Genomic DNA, 19,647 nt, shown 5'->3' on the forward strand with positions numbered 1-19,647 from the left:
GTGAGCCAGTTCTAATTAAAATATGATATGGTGATGCAGGCCGGGTAAAACTGCACCGTGGACCGCATCTGAGTTTGACCCCCATGTTCTAATGCTTGTGTTTGCTTTAGATTCAAAATAAGTAAATCTAAACTGTTTTACCATACAATTTCAACCGGTAGCTTTAACAAAACTCATGCACAGCAAAGATAGGAACAACCAGCAGGATATCTAACTGTGTAAAAAACTAATGAGATTAAAAACCACTCATTTAAGGGTTGTGATGATGTCAGATTCTTTTTTAACTTTGATATAACTAATAAAAATCAACTAAAACAGAAGTCTAAGATATCCGATACTGGGAAATAAATTGATTTTAATTGACAAAAATTGCAGGCAAACTCCTGCATTTTGGGTTTGGATCTCCATCCCTGCCTTTGACCTCTAAAATCTATGCAGGTTATCCTGGGGTCAGAGTGGACATTTGTCCTCAGTTGGAAGAGACGGATCCAAACTTGTCTCATCCACAAGAGTGGCCTGGATGGACGGATGGGGAGCAGGTGGGTGGACCGGCCCATAAACAGATGGACCACCTGAAAACATCCTACTCTGGCTATTACAGAGGTTTAATAAAAAAGTACTAAACTAAAGGAGACAAAGAATAAATCACTAAAAAGAGAGAAAGAACAGACAGATGAGTAAACAGACTGATCCTTGTTTGGTGTTTTCCAGTATTAATAGTGACATGGTCGCTCTGCTCCATGACTCAGGGATCACTCAGCTCTTTATCAGTCATGTGATCAGTGACCTGTCAGCTGACCCAGCCGAGCGGCTGTCCTGAAGCAAACATCTCTGCGTTTATGTTTTAATGTCAGAGGGAGTTAAGTGGAGGAAAGGTCGCTGACCTCTGAATGCTGTCTATTTTCACTCATTACTGTCACTGTCAGCTCATCAGTCAATCAGAAAGCCCCGTCTGAGTGGCATAAACAAGTCAGAGCTCATACTGACGGGTTCATCAGTGAACTTTGGAGCTTTGTTAGCAGATCTCTCCATGTAGTGCCATCACCAGGTAGCCTGGTGGTTCTTACAGACTCCTCAAAGAAGCTTGTCGAGATTCAAGCCTCCATGCTGCTCCGTTCCTGCATGTCATTCCCCACTCTCTCTATAATAGCACCTTACCCTCTGTCCCTTTCAAAATAAAGGTATAAAAGCCCTGAAAAACATTTCTTTTAAAGCATCTTAATTTAGAAAAAATACTGTCTTGAGTCGTTTTGTGTTCACCCAGCATTTTTGTAAAGCATGCATGTAAAGCATTATGTTACTACATACAATCTCATTTGGCTCCTCCCACTGCAAAGGTAAACAAATGCCATGCATACTAGTCGCACATTGTATGTCAGACGGCTCCAAGACGCTAGTTAGCTAATTACCCCGTCATTTAAAAGGGTTGTAGGTTAAATTTCAGCAGCAAGGAGGTCAAAAGTCTCAACATTTGGACAGACGATCATATTTGTCAAATATTTGACACCAAAATACACAAAAAAACAAACTCAGTGCACCAACAACAAGGGCTTTAAACTCTGCTGGCATCATGGATTTACATTAAAGCCCAGTCAGTCAGCTCTGAGAGCACATCAGCTCACACCGCTGCGACTGAAGGAGATGATGCACGTAGAAGTTAAAAGGGACTTGGTGGTTCTTTGGGCGCTGAAGTACTTTCTGTAAGCTTCCTTCACGGCTAAACAGTACTCACCACTGCTGTGCAACATGGAATAAACATTTACAGTCAATCTTTATCTGTGTAAAAACACACCGAGCATTTCTAAACATTCTAGATCCTGTCAGATTAGAGTTGTGGATTATTGTTTCCTCCTAAAGATGGGGAAAAGAGTGCACAGGAGCTATTTCACACACAAAGACAGAGACAGAGAGAAGGAAGAAGGATGCAATTCAGTTTACCTGTGGAGTGTAAAAGCAATGCTTCAACTATAAATCACTTCCAGCACCCCTGTAAATATTCTTTTAGAGTTAAAGCATTATTCTAAAGGACTGAATAAAACATCTACAGAGGCATGCATGCTTGGAAGTGCCTGTTTAACATGATTTTTAAATGCCTGACTGATGTTTTTTCTTGTAAAAATGCACAAACGTTTACCCTGCTGCTGATTTTAGTCTTTCACTGAATTACCATGATGTCGTGCAGCGTCTCCAATCTCCTGACAGTCACAGGAGTTTATTTAAATGTCAGATGGGTTCATATGTGGTGACTGAAAGACATCAGGATTAATTTTAGAGAACAGAGATATATCTGTGGCTCTGAAAACAGAACTAAGATGTCAAATCAGGATCCTCCACATCTAATCAGAGGCTCGTTTCTCTGCTCTGTTTTACATTTCACAGAAGACACGACCACTGGAACACGCTCACAGAAACACGCATTCACACCTGTCAACGTGAAACAGAAAGTGGACGGTGTGTGTGAATGGGTTTTGACACATTAATAAAGTCCAGCTCTGTGTGGCAGGGTTAGAATTAGCACCCGCTATCTGCCAAATACGAGTTTGTGTTCAGAGTCCAGTAAGTCTGCACAGCTATAGAAACATCAGGTTTCTGCTTATTCATCTCTGAATTTTCATCAGTGGCTTCATTTAGTGTCATATAAGTGCAGAAAGATTTCCACCTCCATCCTCTCCTGATGCACATTTAATACACAGATGCAGGAATAAATGATCTTTGTGTTAAAACTGCACAGATGTGTTACTCATCAATCATCCCTAAACTATTAAATAATCATTTAATGTTTTATTTTGTTTATTCATGTTTAATTTATTCATGTTTCATAACTAATTCCACTGATGCAATCCGTTTAGGTTTCATTATTAATAATTCAGACTTTAAATCAAATAAACTCCACAGTTCAGGTCTCAGCTGACCCAAAATAAAGTCCTGAGTGTTTATTTATTAGTGTGTCAGAGATCAAACTGTCCGGTCACCTCGAGCCGGTCACTGAAGAATGACCCAGAATCACAAACACAGGCTGTGTGTTTTAATGGTCGAGTACGGTGGCTGTTCAGGGTCATTTTAACCCATTTAAAGACGGAGGAAGTCCTTTCCCTGCTAAACATGAAAATAAACTTGTGCAAAGGAGGAAGTCTAGGTCAGACCTGACCTAATAACTGACATCAATCTATCCTTCTGATTGGTCAGGTTTGATCTGACACCTTTGTTCCAACATGCTGCAGTAAAAAACACTTTTTCTAAAGTATTCTCATCACTTTAAGGCAAAGTTTATTTAGATAGACCATTTAAATCCAACCACAACTGACCAAAGTGATCTACAGAATCAAAATGCAACATCTAGACTAGACTAGAATAAATAAAGTAAAAGGACCATAAAAAAACCTAAAATGAACAAACGGCTATAGATTCAAAAACAATGTACAGTATGCCTGATTTGTTTTTATGTCATATCCATCCATCCATGCATCCATCCACCCATCCATCCCTCAATGCATCCATCAATCAATCCGATCATCCATCAATCCCTCCATGCATCCATCCATCCACCAATCCATCCCTCCATCAATGCATCCATCCATCCATTCCTCCATGCATCCATCCACCCACCCATCCATCCTTCAGTCCATCCATGCATCCATCCATCCACCCATCCCTCCATCAATCCATCCATCCCTCCATGCATCCATCCACCCGTGTGTCCATCCATCCCTCCATGCATCCATCCACCCATCCATCCCTCCATGCATGCATCATCCCTCCATGCATCCATCTATCCATCCATCCATGCATCCATCCATCCCTCCATGCATGCATCATCCATCCATGCATCCATCCATCCCTCCATGCATGCATCATCCATCCATGCATCCATCCACCCGTGTGTCCATCCATCCCTCCATGCATCCATCCACCCATCCATCCCTCCATGCATGCATCATCCCTCCATGCATCCATCTATCCATCCATCCATGCATCCATCCATCCCTCCATGCATGCATCATCCATCCATGCATCCATCCATCCCTCCATGCATGCATCATCCATCCATGCATCCATCCATCCATCCATCTACCCCTCCATCAATGCATCCAGCCATCCATCCCTCCATGCATGCATCATCCATCCATGCATCCATCTATCCATCCATCCATGCATCCATCCATCCCTCCATGCATGAATCATCCATCCATGCATCCATCCATCCATCCATCTACCCCTCCATCAATGCATCCAGCCATCCATCCCTCCATGCATGCATCATCCATCCATGCATCCATCTATCCATCCATCCAGGCATCCATCCATCCCTCCATGCATGCGTCATCCATCCATGCAGCCATCCATCCCTCCATGCATCCATCCATCCATCTATCGACCCCTCCATCAATGCATCCATCCACCCCTCCATCAATGCATCCATCCATCCATCCCTCCATGCATGCATCCATCCATCTGACATTTCAAACTGAACTAGATTTAAAGGTTAAAACAAAAGAGGGCCCACAACAAATCTAAGTTTTTATTGTGATGAATGCAGGAAGATTAAAATTTTAGGTGCTAAATTAATCCAAGAAAAAAACCTCCAAACCCCCTTTACCCTCAGGTGCAAAATATGAAATGACAAATTTTTAATATTTTATGCATTGACGACAGGTTGTTGCAGAAGAAAAAGATAAAAACTATAGAATTTTTGCATTTAAAAAAAAAATTAATGGGAGATAAGTTAGCTTTTGGTCAGTAACTTGTTCTGATTCTGATACCAGTATCAGAAATATGTCTGATGCTGCTTAAAATGTAGGTACAGGTATCGGTGAGTACATGAGTTTATGCTTCCATCAGATACCGTTTGGTTTAGCTTTATATTTTGCTTCGTTTAGCCATGCTAAATGTTAGCGCTATCAACTGGAAATCAATTCTTCTTTGCTGCTGGAAGACACGTAATGCACAAGCTACCGTTTTTACAGCAGTGAAGAAGAACCAAAGGACCCACTGCAGCAGCAAAGAATGGAGGCTCAGACCGGCGCTGACGTACACAACAACAAGAACCGACACAGTTTATCAAAAGTTAAATGACCTTTGAACCATAAATGGTTGCCTCTCACTTGTTTTTCCTCTTGAAGCTAGCCATTGTGTCATCTCATTGGCGCTATTGAGGCCTTTGAATTCCTCAGCGAGCCTGGATCTGGTGTGACTTTTCTGGACTTTAATGATTGGATCCACACCAGTAAACCTGATATTGAACATCATTTTATCCATTTTAATCCAATTACAATCATTTATTACCGCTAGCTTGGATAACCTCCATATTATTTACCCTTTGTGAGGGTCTGTCAGCCAGCAGGCTGTTCTGTTATCATAAAATAGAGCAAAATGGAGAGAGAGAGCCTGTGCTGCAGCCCCCTGTATTATTTTTATTCTAATATTAAGGAGTAAAACTCAATAATCAGCAGAAAATCAACTGTACATTATGACTCTTTGTTGAGCCATGTTCTGAGTCAAATATCAGTCTAGAGTAATTTACTAGTTAGTCCTGAAAGTTCACACTGGTATCGGATCAGGACTCGGTATCGGCCGGTACCCAACACCTAGGTATTGGAATCGTATCAGGAAGGAAATAAAGGTATCAGCATCCCATCCACAACCACCCCTTATATTTCAAGGGCAAGAGGGCACTCAACTCCAGGGCTGGGGCTAAAACTTAGAAATGGGACTGAGCCTTACACTGTCATTGTTAAAGTGATTACCAATCTATTGGTAATCACTTTAACTATGGCCATGTTGCTCAGCGGTTTGTGTGGGTGCAGGTGCAATCGTACCTGTGCAAAGACTGAGGCAGTGAACCACACTAGAACACAGTATGCCCCCCCCCCCGATCATGACATCACTCTGAAGTTGTTTTTGAAAGTACTGAATGTGACCATCAGCTGATGGCTTTGTTTTCCTGCATGCTGAAGTATCAGGAGCCAGCCGGCCTGACGGGATGTTTGTACCAAGAGGAAAACACCTTCAGGGGTGACTGGCTGTGTTACCGTGACAACAGGCTCACACACAGATTAGACGGGATCAGCTGAGTGAAACCTGTTGGGCTGGAGCGGGGGACGCCTCCGAGTCAACATGTGCTGGGCTCATGTCATCCTCATGTGCTACGTTCAGGGACGCTCAGACGTTTGACCTTTCACAGTCAGCTGACGATGATTTCATAAATAGAAGATGAAAATAATCCAACGGCTGATTCATGCGGGCGAAAACATGAAAATTTGTGACAGACCGTCTCTCTCTCCTCCTCTTCTCAGCGTGACCAGCAGCAGTGCATGCTGGGAGCTACGAGCATGCAGGCAGCATGCAGGAAACACAACTCTGACCAATCAGAAGTTGCTCAACAAGTCTGAATCACGACACCGAGTTTCCACATGTTTGAAGGGAAACATCTGACAGAACCTGACACACAAGCACAATTTAGAAAAACAAATTCTGTCAGAGAAGAGGGAAAATCAGTTTATTATGGATTAATCTGAAAAATATCAGAGTTAACACAATTTTAAGATGATTTTGGTTAAAATCAAACTATACATCTCTGCTTGAAGTTCAAGGCATCAAAAATCAGCCAATATCTTCATTTTAATGACCAAACTTTCCAAATAAGTTAGATCTGTGTTGGTAATGTTTTTGCCCTCAGCACACTATCAAAAGTTCAAACAAAACCATGTCAAGATATTTTGATTGACTGTTTAGGCTGGCCACACACTACAGGATTTTAAGCCTGATTCGGGGCAGGATTTGCCTCCCCCAATGATCGTGGGGGCATATCCCGCGAGGAGCCTCATCGCAAACGACTGTTTGTCTGAAAAATCCTCATGTGTGTGGTGTCAACATGCATGTTTTACTGCACCGAATCGTGTCGTAGCCTCCAAAATCCCGAATTGTAAATATCAAACGGCTAACCTGACCTGGGAAAGCTTCAATAGGAAACGTTTGAGAGAAGGCAGAGGCTTTGAAAAAAAGTTGGAGTGTGATTGGGTGAATGTTCTGTCTGTCACATCTCTACAAGCCAATCAGAGCAACAAAACATCTGATGTAGCCGCTATCAAGCTGCATGTGGGCAGCTACTGAGGAATAACGCCAAACATGGCGACTTTTGTCGTTTTTGAAAAGACAACAACTCACCGCTGTTCTTTGTTTTTCTTTTAACGAAGAAATATCATCAAGTTCTGATAAAACTGGCGCTTTAGCAGCATCCACGGTAATCTCTTCCTCCATAACTGCACCAGCTCTTGCTGCTGCTTGTTTACGTCACGACTCTGCCGCACCTGAAAGTACCGCCCCTCATCGCTGATTGGTCCTGTCACTTTCTAACCGAGCCCAAGCGGTTCAGATGGGAGCTTTGCAAGATGGATTCGCCAGTGAAAAACAAGGAAACGGGCGTATCCATCTGCTTTGCAAGGTTATCAAAAGGCAGAGTACCCACAACAACCAATGAGAGCGAGCAGACGGGGTAGCGTCACAGCCAGATCATACGAACTTTCACTGCTCACAGCCATGAACACAACTTTAACTTAATTTCAGCCAGGATTTCATCCTGAGTCTTTCCCTTGTTCTATAATTTTTGCTTCACCTGTAAGGTACGTCAGGACAGCCTGTTGTAGAGAGACACCAAGACAGTATCGACAGACATCTGTGTTTTGTTTTTTTTCACATGATCACGCAAGGTTGTAGGCAGGTCGGCAGGTGTGTGGTCTCCAGTAATCTGACAGTCTGGCTGAGTCGTCTAGTGTGTGCGTTCAGAGGCTTAAAGATGAAAAATCTTTGTCCTTAAGTCTGTGCTCTCTCACAGTTTTAAAATCGTTTCTTAAAAAAACGTCTAGTGTGTGGCCGGCCTTAATGTGCAAAAAGGTCCCGTTTTAAAATATTTTCAAAGTTTCTTAAGAGGTCTGTGGCACTGAATGACACAGGCAAGTTTAGGTGCAAAAATCATTTCTTGATGTAGCGTAAAAATGTGGTGCAAGGCAGACCGAAATAGTGCAATGCAACAGGTTATTTCACAGCAATGCTACTTTCCTTTTTTATTTTAGAGACAAATTTTTAGACTCTTAGTTTAGTTATGCTGTAAATAACCTGGGAACAACATCTCTTAAACACAAAGATGCAGGATGTTTGTATAGAAGTAGTGCTGAGAGTGACTGCTGCCCTCCGTCAGAGCCTCGACTCCTGTGGTCTGTTTAATTCACCGGTCAGGAAATACGTGTTACTAAGTTGGGCTGAGCATTTAATCGAAAATTAGATTAAACTGCAATATGGCCTGCTGCAATTTTCAAATCGCAGACGGTGCAATATTTCTTTAACCTGAAATTTGTGTCAAAATAGCAATTTTAAACTTTTTGCAGCAGCAGAGATGATATGCGGACATATCATGCAATCATAAAAGTGCCATTTTTTAAAAAAGTCTATAAAAAAAAATCCTACCTTATTTTTGTACGTTTTTCTTATTAAATATGAGAATGACAAAAACCCTTTAATGTAACAATTTATAACCAATTTGCAATACGAGTCAAAATCGTCAGAACTGTTCAGCCCTTGTTTAGGAATAAAAGAGAGTTAAGGAATAATCGCATATCAAATCGCACTTGTAATATTGGAGAAAAAATTGCAATTAGATTATTTTCCAAAATATATCGGGTACTAAGTCCATCCATCTTTAGATTAAAATGTTCCCCTCAGTGTTAGTGTCTGCTGACTGACAGAAAGTAGAGGAGAGAAAAGACCATGTCTCCTGGTCAATAAGTCCTAACCAGCAGACTTTCCCTCCTCACCTCGCTAAATAAACACTGCATGCTTTACTCATAAATGACACAGTGTGGACAGGATAACTAGCAGTTATCATTCTAGATAATGCAAACAGTGATCTGAGGATATTTTCTATGTTATAATGGAGGGTAATTAGCCGTGACCAGGTACAGTTGAAAGCAGGTTGATCATCTCTGCGTCAGCTCTTATTTAAGATAACATTCAGGGGTTTTTCCTGCACGTTCAATTACGAGGCGTCCGCCTCCAGCTCTCACATCTCTGACATCATTAAAGCGTATTTTCTGATAAGCATCACACTGAGAGGATGTCATTTTAAACAGAAATGACCTAAAAGGAAATATGCATCAGTGTTGATGATTAGCAGATTTATAACTCGCAGCATCCAAAAACCCTGTTAAAGGAGGCAGAGAGGAGAGAGGAGGTCAGTAAACATGTGAAGCATCAGCTGAACTAAACGGTCACTGATTGATGGGATTTGTTATTTTATATTTCCTCAAGCTGCAGGAAACTTCTCAATCACCCTGATTTTACTCATCAGTTATATCTAAGAAAGAGGGATAGACTGAGTTGAACCCTTCTAGAATGAGAGGGTCGAATTACACATTATTCAAATAAATACTTTAATACTATAGAAAAGTTACAGGTGATTTAATATTTAACATTAAAAAACAATTTCAGCATAAATAAGGGAAAAACGTAAAATTTAAAAAACTAAACACAATTTAGTTTCAGTTAAAATCAGCGATAATCATGAAGGTCACATGACCTACGGTCAGTACAGACAACCAATCAATCATTGTTTGTACAGCGCCAATTCAAACAGAAGTTATCTGAAGACAATTTACAAAGAGGGCAGGTCCAGAGTCCAGACCGTCCTCTCTGATGTGGACTACTACCACAGACCAGCATCTGTGGATGAGTATCAGTCAGTGATTTATTTTAAACATAAAACTGAACGGTCATGACATAACGGGAAATATAAGCCTTCTCATTTTAATAAAAGCTTTTAGGAACAAAAACTGGTATCATCCAAAATCTTTATCAAATTTTTGAAACCGAAGGAATTAGAATTCGTCATTTGGATTGAAGTCAGTGCGTCTCTGGTTAAAGTAGCTCTAAAAGCACAGCGTTGTTTAAAGAGAATATTCTTCATAGATTTGGCCTCTTATTTTTGCTCTCTATATGCACTAGTTTGGTGTATTTCACTTTAAAATGTACAGATTTTTCCCCTGGACCCTCCTAGACAGGTCACAGTGCACATGATGAGTAGCACCTCTGCCAGGAAAAACCCAGATTATGAGGATAAAATAATAAATAAAGCTTCATAAAGCTTGTTATGTTGATCTTTAAGATCGTACTGACCAGAAAGGTACACTGAGGAACCTTTCACAGGTTAAACTGATTTAGAGACTTTTTTTGTTTTATTTTTCTAACCTGAATGACGAATCGATCAGTCGTGTGTGGGTGTAATCGATTTCTTTGGTAGACTACAGCCCTAGAAAATTAGGGATGTTTACCTAATATTTCACCAGAGTTTTTCTCCACTTCTTTTGGTACAAGACTCAAACCAAACCAAACTAATCCATGTATTATTCGTTCATTTAAAGGTACAGTGTGTAGAATTTGGCTGCATTTCGCCGAACATAAACAGTGTAAATGGGATATAATGTTTATATATTTATGTGAAGTATGTTAAAATAAGTGCACAATCATCCCCTTTAAACTTTCGTTTTCATTTTACAAAATTAGAAAAATATCTTTTTAAATTTACATCATTGCGGGTCACCCTCACGGAGGCTGACATAACGAACCGCCATGTTGTCTACGGCAATGTTTTGGGGACAGAAAGAGCGAAACGCGATTTTTAAATACGAACCTGGCCGCCAGTCCTGAAAGCTACCTGGAAGGCAGATGGAGAAGAAGACTGACCTATAATCTATAAAAATGATGGTTACAAAAATGGATTATCAAACCCTCACCTCGTCACTGCTGTAATTGATGTCCGGCTCACGATCCTTTTTGGGCTTCACAGGCTCTGGTCGCTTAGTGATGTGACGTTTTGGTAACAGATCGGCTCATTCTAAAATCTGAATGCTAGATGTTGCTAAAATGCCAAATTTTACACATTGTACCTTTAAAGGTATGAGGACGAACAAAAAAAAACTGCTGGCATGGTTCTGTCAGTAATCCCTAAAACTTCACAACAGTGTTACTTTTGGTAGCTATTTTTAATTTTAGTCTTAGATTTAGTCTTTAAATGAAATGCATTTTAGTTTTAGTCACATTTTAGTCATTTCTATCCTTTTTAGTTTTAGTCCATTAAAGTCCTCACATTTGAGTCTTTACTTTTAGTCCAAGCGTTTATTCTCTTGTCTAAATCTGGTACCAAATCATGGTAGTGTGTTCTCTGCCAAACCTGGGGTCCCTGCTTTCTACAGCTGAGAGGCAGAATAGATACAGATGGATTGTTTTTGACAGACTTACCCACAGTGGAGAAATATCACAGATTTTGAATGTCCCATGAAAACTACATATGTTAGTCTAGTTTTAGTCATCTTGATGAAAATTAAATTTAGTTTTTGTCAGTTTTAGTCATCAAAGATCTATTTTTGTTAATCTTACTCTAGTTTTTGTCATGGAAAAAGGGCTGGCGATGAACATCTTTAGTCATACTTTTGGTCGACAAAATTAACACTGCTCCACAGACGTATTTGTACACACGAGCAATATCTACAGCTTATATATCAGCAGAAACTTTGGTACCCATCTTCTGTTTCTCCACATTCAAAACTAGAAAAGCACTCAGAGAGCGCAGACCTCTGCCATCAGCCCTATCTCCCAATAGTGAAGAATCCTTTAAAATCATTCCTGGATCCAGACCGTGATCCAGATCACTCCCAAAATCTAATTCACCGATTACTCCCTCCCCGGTGGGAGTGGGGTGGAAATACGGTGAGGCAAAGCACTGGCTTTGCTACGTGTGGACTGTCATGGCGGAAGCACCCATGGTCTCACCAGACAACTGGAAGTCATGGCAGAGGGTGAATATTCCTCTATTCCTCCCAGCATTGTGAGTAATCTTGCTACAATTCGTTGTCTTTCTCTCTGTCACGCTCCGACTTGTCTCCTCGACCGGGCGTGTGTCTTTCAAACTCTATAAACTCCAAAACTTTGAATAGAAACACACCCACAAATGCTGCTGGGATTGGGGTTACTCATGTCCGCCATCTCCTGGTGTAAAGTGGTAACAGCGCAGACCTCCGCCATTAGACCTATCTCCCAATAGTACAGAATACTTAAAAAAATTCCTGGATCAGACAGTGATCCAGATCACTCCCAAAATCTAATCAGTTCTTCTTTATGCCATTTCTGACATTTCCTGAAAATTTCATCAAAATCTGTCCCCAACTTTTTGAGTTATGTTGCTAACAAACAAACGAACAAACCCACCCGGTCACATAACCTTCTTGGTGGAGGTAATAAAAATGCTAAATGTCAAACTGTTCCAGGGGAAACTGAAATTTAAAAAGCAGAATAACCATTTTTAATGGATACAACATGGACACCAAGAATCTGATGCTGCCTGACATGAGGCGGTCTCTGGTACCAGACCACCACCAGACAGACAGACCTACAGGGAAACACATGCTCCTGTAAGCTAGCAGCTGTTAGCGTGTTAGCCTCTAGCTGTGAGGTGAACTCTGCACATATTTAATCATTTCTTCTGACTGAATGTTCCTGAACAACATCTCTGGTATGCAGTGATCACAGGACTGATCTGTTGTTTCATCAGCTGGGAGATAAAAACAGGTTGACAGCACACACCCTTGATCAACCCTTTAAGGAATCTCGACTCAAGCTGAGTGTTAAAGTCATGAATATGAGCTGCATCTTCACAGTAACCCTACCCTAACCACTGTTGCCACTTCACACCAATTTTAACCCATTTTCATAATTTTTCCCATCAATTGAAAAAGTGGTTATTTTATCAGGTTGGATATAAATGATGGCTATCACCGCTTAACTTTATAATGGAGCATGATTTTGCCTCCATGGGCCCCCAGTTTGGCTGGGACCCAGAAAGCTCTCCCATTTACCCCCCTCGTGGGTGACCTTGTCTGCAGAAAACTATCCTTGAATGTGTGTCTGTGTTCACCTCCAGGTCCAGTGGGGGTCCCCGGTCTCTGGTACCTTTCTTTTGGGGGTCGTGGGCTGAAAATGTTGAGAACCCCTGCTCTAGTGGACGTGCAGGTTTTAAACGTCAGTACTGGCTTCATTTTTCCCCAGCGCTGTTTGCTGCTGGGTTCAAACTGGACTCTGTTTAAGCTGTAAATCAACTGCTGACCCTCAGGCTGAGAACCTGATCTGAAATATCACTGTTGGTCAAAAGCACACACACACACAAACACACACCTGTTTGTTGTGTTTGATGTGTCAGAACCTGTTTCACACCACACTGTTAACTTTCTGTTTCAGGTGGGCAGGTGTGTGTGTTTGTTAGAGCAGTACGGTTTTCTGTGAAACGTTAAAGAGAGAGAAGAAACGAGCCCTGAGAAACTGAAGTCAGACCTGAAGTAGGCTTACAGCTAAAGTGACATTTTAACTTCACTTTTATTCTGAAACACCAACGGATGATGCACAAGTTCTTTAGAAATCAGACAGGACACACGATGACGCCGGTATATACCCACTAAATATGACTGAAGATTTGTTTTCAGATATGAGCCAGGACAGGTTAGAAACTTTAGTGCTGAGTTGATGGACATTTAAAATCTATGAAATTTTTAGGGCTGATGGCCTTCAGTTTTCACAGAGACCACAGCAGAGGACTATCCAGGTAGAAGGAAACATACACGAAGCATTCATGCCATCGGAGTTACTCGGTGTTCTTCAGAATTAAAAAGGTGCTGGTATCAGCATCGGCTAAAATAAGTCTAGAAATATCAAAACATCAGGATCAGCAGAGGTCCAGTACTGTGCATCCATACTCAAAATGAGGTTAAAAATAATTTTATGCTGCAGAAAGCTTGTTATGATTGTTTTTAGACTTCTTTTAGACCAGTGGTTCCCAAACAGTGCTTTCAAACAGACACGGTTCTGGTTCTGGTTCTGGCCCTGGCCCTGGTTCTGTTCTGGAGTCTCAGAACCTTGGTGTTTCCTGGTGAACCAGCCCGCATTCACACCAGTCTAAGCAGAACCAAAGTGGGAGGATGTGATGAACATGTATCACCACGTCCAGCTCCACTTTTACCCAAATCTTTCTCGCTGTCCTGGGATTCCTTCTTCAGTTTCTTGAGTTTATCCATTATTTGGTCAGGTGTTCAGGTGAACCCAGCCTTTGTCGTCTCTTCCACAAGTTCAGTATTTAACTTGCCCCTCCTTGTTCTACTCTCCAGCTTCCCCTGGAAATCTGTCGATGCCCAGACTACAACCAAACATTTTGTCTCCCAGCAGACCGCTTTCTCTCAATTTTCAGCTTGTCTTCACAACCTAGAATGTGACACGCCCACTGATGATGTCACGGTTCCCAAGAAAGAACCAACTATTTTTGGTTACAGCTGAGAACCAACTTTTCAGGTTCAGAACCATTTTTTTTTTTCAGTTTGAATTAGAGCCCAACCGATATGGGATTTTTGGGGACGACGCCGATACTGATATTGGGGGCTAAAAAAAAAGCAGATAGGCTTTATGAAATAAGAACATTGATATACACCGGATATATACTGTACAGGATCACAAATTCTTATATTTATATTATCTTTGTTTATTTCACAAAGATGCAAACGCTGTATAATAGTCTTATATTAGATAATGGTGGACATGTGAATTAACAGTTGCATGTATCATTATTTAATCTCTACCCCTGTGTCTCTACTCCTCTAAGCAGTAGGGACACAACTGGTCAACTACAACTCCCACAATGCTTTGCATGTCAACAAATATGGCTGCCCACTGAAGAGTCAAAGTACATGATCGAAAATTGATTAAAAATGGATAAAAAGACGCTTTTTATTGGATGCAACGCTGTGGATTTAATCTCCAAAGAGCCCGAAAAGTCACCAAAGTTCCAGGCTCACTAGAAAATGTTCTGTAAGAGCTACAAATGCTTGGAAGACATGATTAGAAAAACACAACGGAGAGCTTTCACGTATCCGTGCCACGTGAGCTCTAAGGGTTAATATATCGGCTACATACTGGCCGATGTTCATTAATCTGTGATACACTATAATCGGCCTGCTGATCAATCAGTCGAGCTCGAGCTTGAATGCGCCGGTCGGTTCGAAATTAGGTTCAGGAACCGGGACCGGCACAGAGCCCTTCCAGTCTGAAAGGACCCCCTTGGGGGTCACGAGACACCGAGTGGGGGTCATGAGATGCCTTCCAAGAAACAGAGTATTTGTAAATAGTTTTAAATTGTAATCTTTGCACATTTCTGTAGAAATATGCATAAAATTACTTCAATTCAAAATACAAACATGGGAATTTGTTGAGATTTATGCTGAAATCGAAGCAATGTTTAAAAAGTCCTGCACATGACGATTCTTGAATGTGCACAGTCTTAGGAACAGCGAGGGTCCCCGGGCTTGGTCACTGTTATTATGTTGTCCTGGGTTGAAACACTTGGGAACCCCTGCTTTAGACTACCAGGAGGGTGAACTGAGGACACGGCCACTGATCAGGATGATGGAGGGATAACGTGGAGTTTTTCCCCCAAACCACAAATTGATTGGTTGGTGTGTGGATGAAATTACAGTCGACCATTTTCCTCTGTCAGCTCCAGGCCGAGCTTTCACACAGTTTTGATGCAGGCAAAAATAACTGAAGCTATAAACTTCCCCCAGATTGAATAGTTTTGATTAAGTGGAGGAATCAAAACTTTTGGGGGATTTATTTTGGATTTAGGAGGAACATTTGAAGCATACAGGTACTTTATAAAAGCAGAAGAGCAGCAGATAAACACAGAAACTCTGAGTTACAGAGAATATGAACTCTTTCTCTTTTTTATCTATTCTGATGTAAATCGCTGTATCATACATTTTTTTCTCATATCATGCAGACATAATGCTCTATGAAGGGGATAAGGTGTCATTTCAGCCCCATCTCCAGAGAAACAAAGTGTAGGTCAGCTCCAAGAGCATGCTGGGTAATAAAGGTGTTTAATGAGGTCTCTAAACTGGGACAGAACTGCAGGTGTGTGATCAGGTCGACGGACTGAAACTCCGGAACAAACCGAGTTTATTATCTCACTGCAGGAGGACAGGTGTGGGGTTACAGCTGCAGCAAAAACACACACACACACACACACACACACACACACAGGTAGGGGTGTGATGACATAAGAGCAGGAACCTTAGATGTGTTATCTGAAACAGAAGCTGGTCTCTGAATGGACCTGAAACCTTCTTCTTTCACTCTGACCCAAATTTCTGCATACCTTCCCACCACACACACTCACACACTACCAAACACACACACACAGACGCTGTCTATCAGTGTCACAGCGCCCTCTGCTGGCCGAGCAGACTCACAGCAGCGACACAAATGCAAGTTTCCATTCATCAGCCGTCCCACTGGCGCCCAAACGGCGGGGGAGTCTAGGTGTCTAAGACCCACTTCTTCTTACTACAGCCACACAATAATGAAACACGCTCTGACACATGTTAGAGAGGATATTTTACATGGATATGGACATGGTGTGCCTAAGAATTTTTTTATCTTAGGTGCACCTTCCTGGGGGGTCTACTGCCCCTGCAATGAACTATGGCGGCGCCTGGCTGAACTTTAGACTGCAAGGACTTGTTTCAGGAAGTACTAATGGTGATGTGCACTATGGACCAGTGGTTCTCAACCTTTTCTACCCAGGACCCCAAAAATCAAGCTGCAAGAGACTGGGGACCCCCACTGTACCTGAAAGGGGTTGAACACAGCCATGCACATTCTAGAATCTTGCGCTGACAAGGCTGTCTGTAAGGGGGGATATAGGGGAGAGGATTAACCTGAAAAATAACCACTCTCACCAAAGAAGCAAGTATGTTTTTTATTCATTTGTGGGGTAGATAGCCTTCTTAAAAACAGGTTCAAATCCCTTTTGTTAAAAAGAGAGATAAAATAGGTTAAAAATGGCTAGATTAAGTTAATAATGGCAAAAAAATGGGGGGAAAGATGGTGAAATTGGATTTTAAAAGTAGCAGATATTGTTTAGTGGCAAAAATTTGATAAAATTGGCAAAAAAATAAGCAAAAAGTGGCAAAAACAGGCACTCATAGTGGTAAGGGGAATTAAAAAGTGGCTGAAATGACTTTAAACTGGCAAAAATGAGCATATCGCAGTGAAATGTGGTTGACATGGGCGCAAAACGTGGTAAAAAGTGGTTAATAGAGGCAATAATGGGTCAACAGAGGCAACAACAGGTGTAATGTGGCAAGACTTGGTTTAGAAGTGGTAAAAACAGGCAGAAAAAGGTGTTGGAAAGGGTTTGAAATGGGAAAAAATGGGTTTTAAGTTGCAAAAATGTGTTACAATTAGCAAAATCAGCAGGAAAAAGTGATAAAAACAGGTTAAAATTGAGAGGCAACAGTGTAATTTTAAAATTATTCTTAGTTTTTTTAGGGCATCTTGTGACCCCCTCTCAGCGTCTAGCGACCCCCATGGGGGTCCCAACCTCAACGTTGAGAACCACTGCTATAGACGACCATATTATCCACGGCCTGGATGCCACACAAACATGCAAACAACTCCATGAATCTATGATGAAGGTCCATCTGAGCAGAGACAAAGTTTTAACATCTGTGGATGATCTGGTGCTCAAACAGCTCAGGAAGTGTGATGTCATTTACTTTGTTTAGGGGCATTATCATTTTTATGTCCTTCATTTTTATTAAGAAAAACAAACATAAAACACAAAAAGGAGGATTTTGTAAACCATTATATAAATATTGACACTTGAATGTTTGAATAGTGTGCACCTAATCTCTGCCGCTGCAAAATATTGATTTATTAAACTAGTATTTTGACACATTTCAGTTTAAAGAAATATTGCGACTTCTGTGATGTGAAAATCAAAGCAGGCCATATTACAATTTAATCTAATTTGGGATTAATTTCCCAGCCCTACTGTATAAGTGTGGGAAACAAACTGATAAAGTGACTAGGAATGAATAATTTCTGAGGTCAAAATTTCCTTTGTAAGGTTTTCTGGGGGAATAATACTTCAGATTAAGACATACAAGAGCCACAAATCATCCTAAAAGAGCCACATGTTGAGTAACTGCTCTATGGTGTAAATTTTCTGTACCCTTTTATAATCACGATTATGAAGTCTTTTCTATTTTTTTCTATTTTAAAGCTGTTGTTGACATCTGGACTCTGGGGTCAAACATGCTTAGGACTGACAGATTCCCCAGTAAAATGCATCAGAAGAACCGTCTTTGCTCTGTTATTTCTTGAGGAAAAGTAAATGATGATAATCATAAATACAGTAGTCATGTTCCACTGCTCAGGTGAAAAGCGTCGGGTATGTTTTTGGTTCACATCGCCCAGCCCTAGAGTGATTATTTGTTAAAAAAAAAACTCACCAACGGCTCTGAACAGACACGCCCCGTCCTCCTTCATCTTCTTGATGACGAAGCCTTTCTTTTCCCTCAGAGCTTTTTCAAACCAGTGCTCCTGCTGAAAACACAAACACACACGCACACACGTGTTAAGATGTGTACTGAAGAAACAGCTGAGCCAACAGAACAACATTACCCAGAATTCATTTCTCTTCAGACTCAGGCTGTTTCCAGTTTGGCGTACCTGCAAACATTTAGAGTTCAGAACACAGGAGGTTTTGGGTGGGGCAACACCACGCTTTCACCCACATGAGTTTTAACTTCAGTGTCCCCCATCCTTGATGTTATATTTTAGCACAGCTGGGAATACGTGGCGCTGTTTATCTCTTTCTTGGTAAAGTACTCATACAGTCATTGACGAAAGTATTGGCACCCCTGGAATTTTTCCAGAAAATACACCATTTCTCCCAGAAATTCTTGCAATTACAAATGTTTTTGGTATACACGTTTATTTCCTTTATGTGCATTGGAACAACACAAAAAATCAGAAGAAAAAAAGACAAAATTGACATAATTTTACACAAAACTAAAAAAATGGGCCGGACAAAATGACTGTCCCCCTTTTTAAACTGTGGGTAAATCATTTCATTTCCAGCATGTGATGCTCATTTAAACTCACCTGTGGCAGTAACAGGTGCTGGCAACATAAAAATCACACCTGAAGCCAGTTAGAATGTCTAAAAGTTGACTCAACCTTTGTGTTGTATGCGTGTGTGTGTGTCACACCAAGCATTGAGAAGAGAAAGAAGAGCCCAGAATCATCTGAGGACTTAGGAAGCAAAATTGTGGAAAATATGAACAATCTCAAGGTTTCAAGACCATCTCCAGAGATCTTGAAATTCCTTTGTCCACTGTGTGTAATATAATCAAGAAGTTTATAACCCATGGAGCTGTGGCTAATCTCCCTGGACGTGGACGGAAGAGAAAAAGCTGACAAAAGAATGCAACACAGGATAGTTGGAATGGAGGATAAACATCCTCAGTCAACTTCCATGCAAACTCAGGCTGTCCTGCAGTCTCAGGGTGCAAAAGTGTCAGCTGGGACCATACGTGGTCATCTGAATGAGATGAAGCGCTATGGCAGGAGACCGAGGAGAACCCCACTGCCGACAAAGAGACATGAAAAAGCCAGACTGGAGTTTGCAAAAATGTACCTGAGTAAGCCTCAATCCTTCTGGGAGAACATTTTGTGGACAGATGAGACTAAGGTAGAGCTTTTTGGGAAAGCACGTAA

The 19,647-nt window shown here is 41.2% G+C and overlaps 1 protein-coding gene across 1 annotated transcript in view; it reads right to left on the minus strand.

Moving 5' to 3' along the window:
• otud5a (OTU deubiquitinase 5a) overlaps positions 1–19,647 on the minus strand; it is a 44,496-nt gene that overhangs the window by 16,488 nt on the left and 8,361 nt on the right. The window contains exon 2 of the mRNA XM_041799884.1: positions 18,378–18,471. Within this exon, the coding sequence (XP_041655818.1) occupies positions 18,378–18,471 (94 nt within the window). The remainder of the gene's footprint in view (positions 1–18,377; positions 18,472–19,647) is intronic.

This window comes from Cheilinus undulatus, linkage group 11 (genome assembly GCF_018320785.1).
Source record: "Cheilinus undulatus linkage group 11, ASM1832078v1, whole genome shotgun sequence".
Classification (NCBI taxonomy): domain Eukaryota; kingdom Metazoa; phylum Chordata; class Actinopteri; order Labriformes; family Labridae; genus Cheilinus; species Cheilinus undulatus.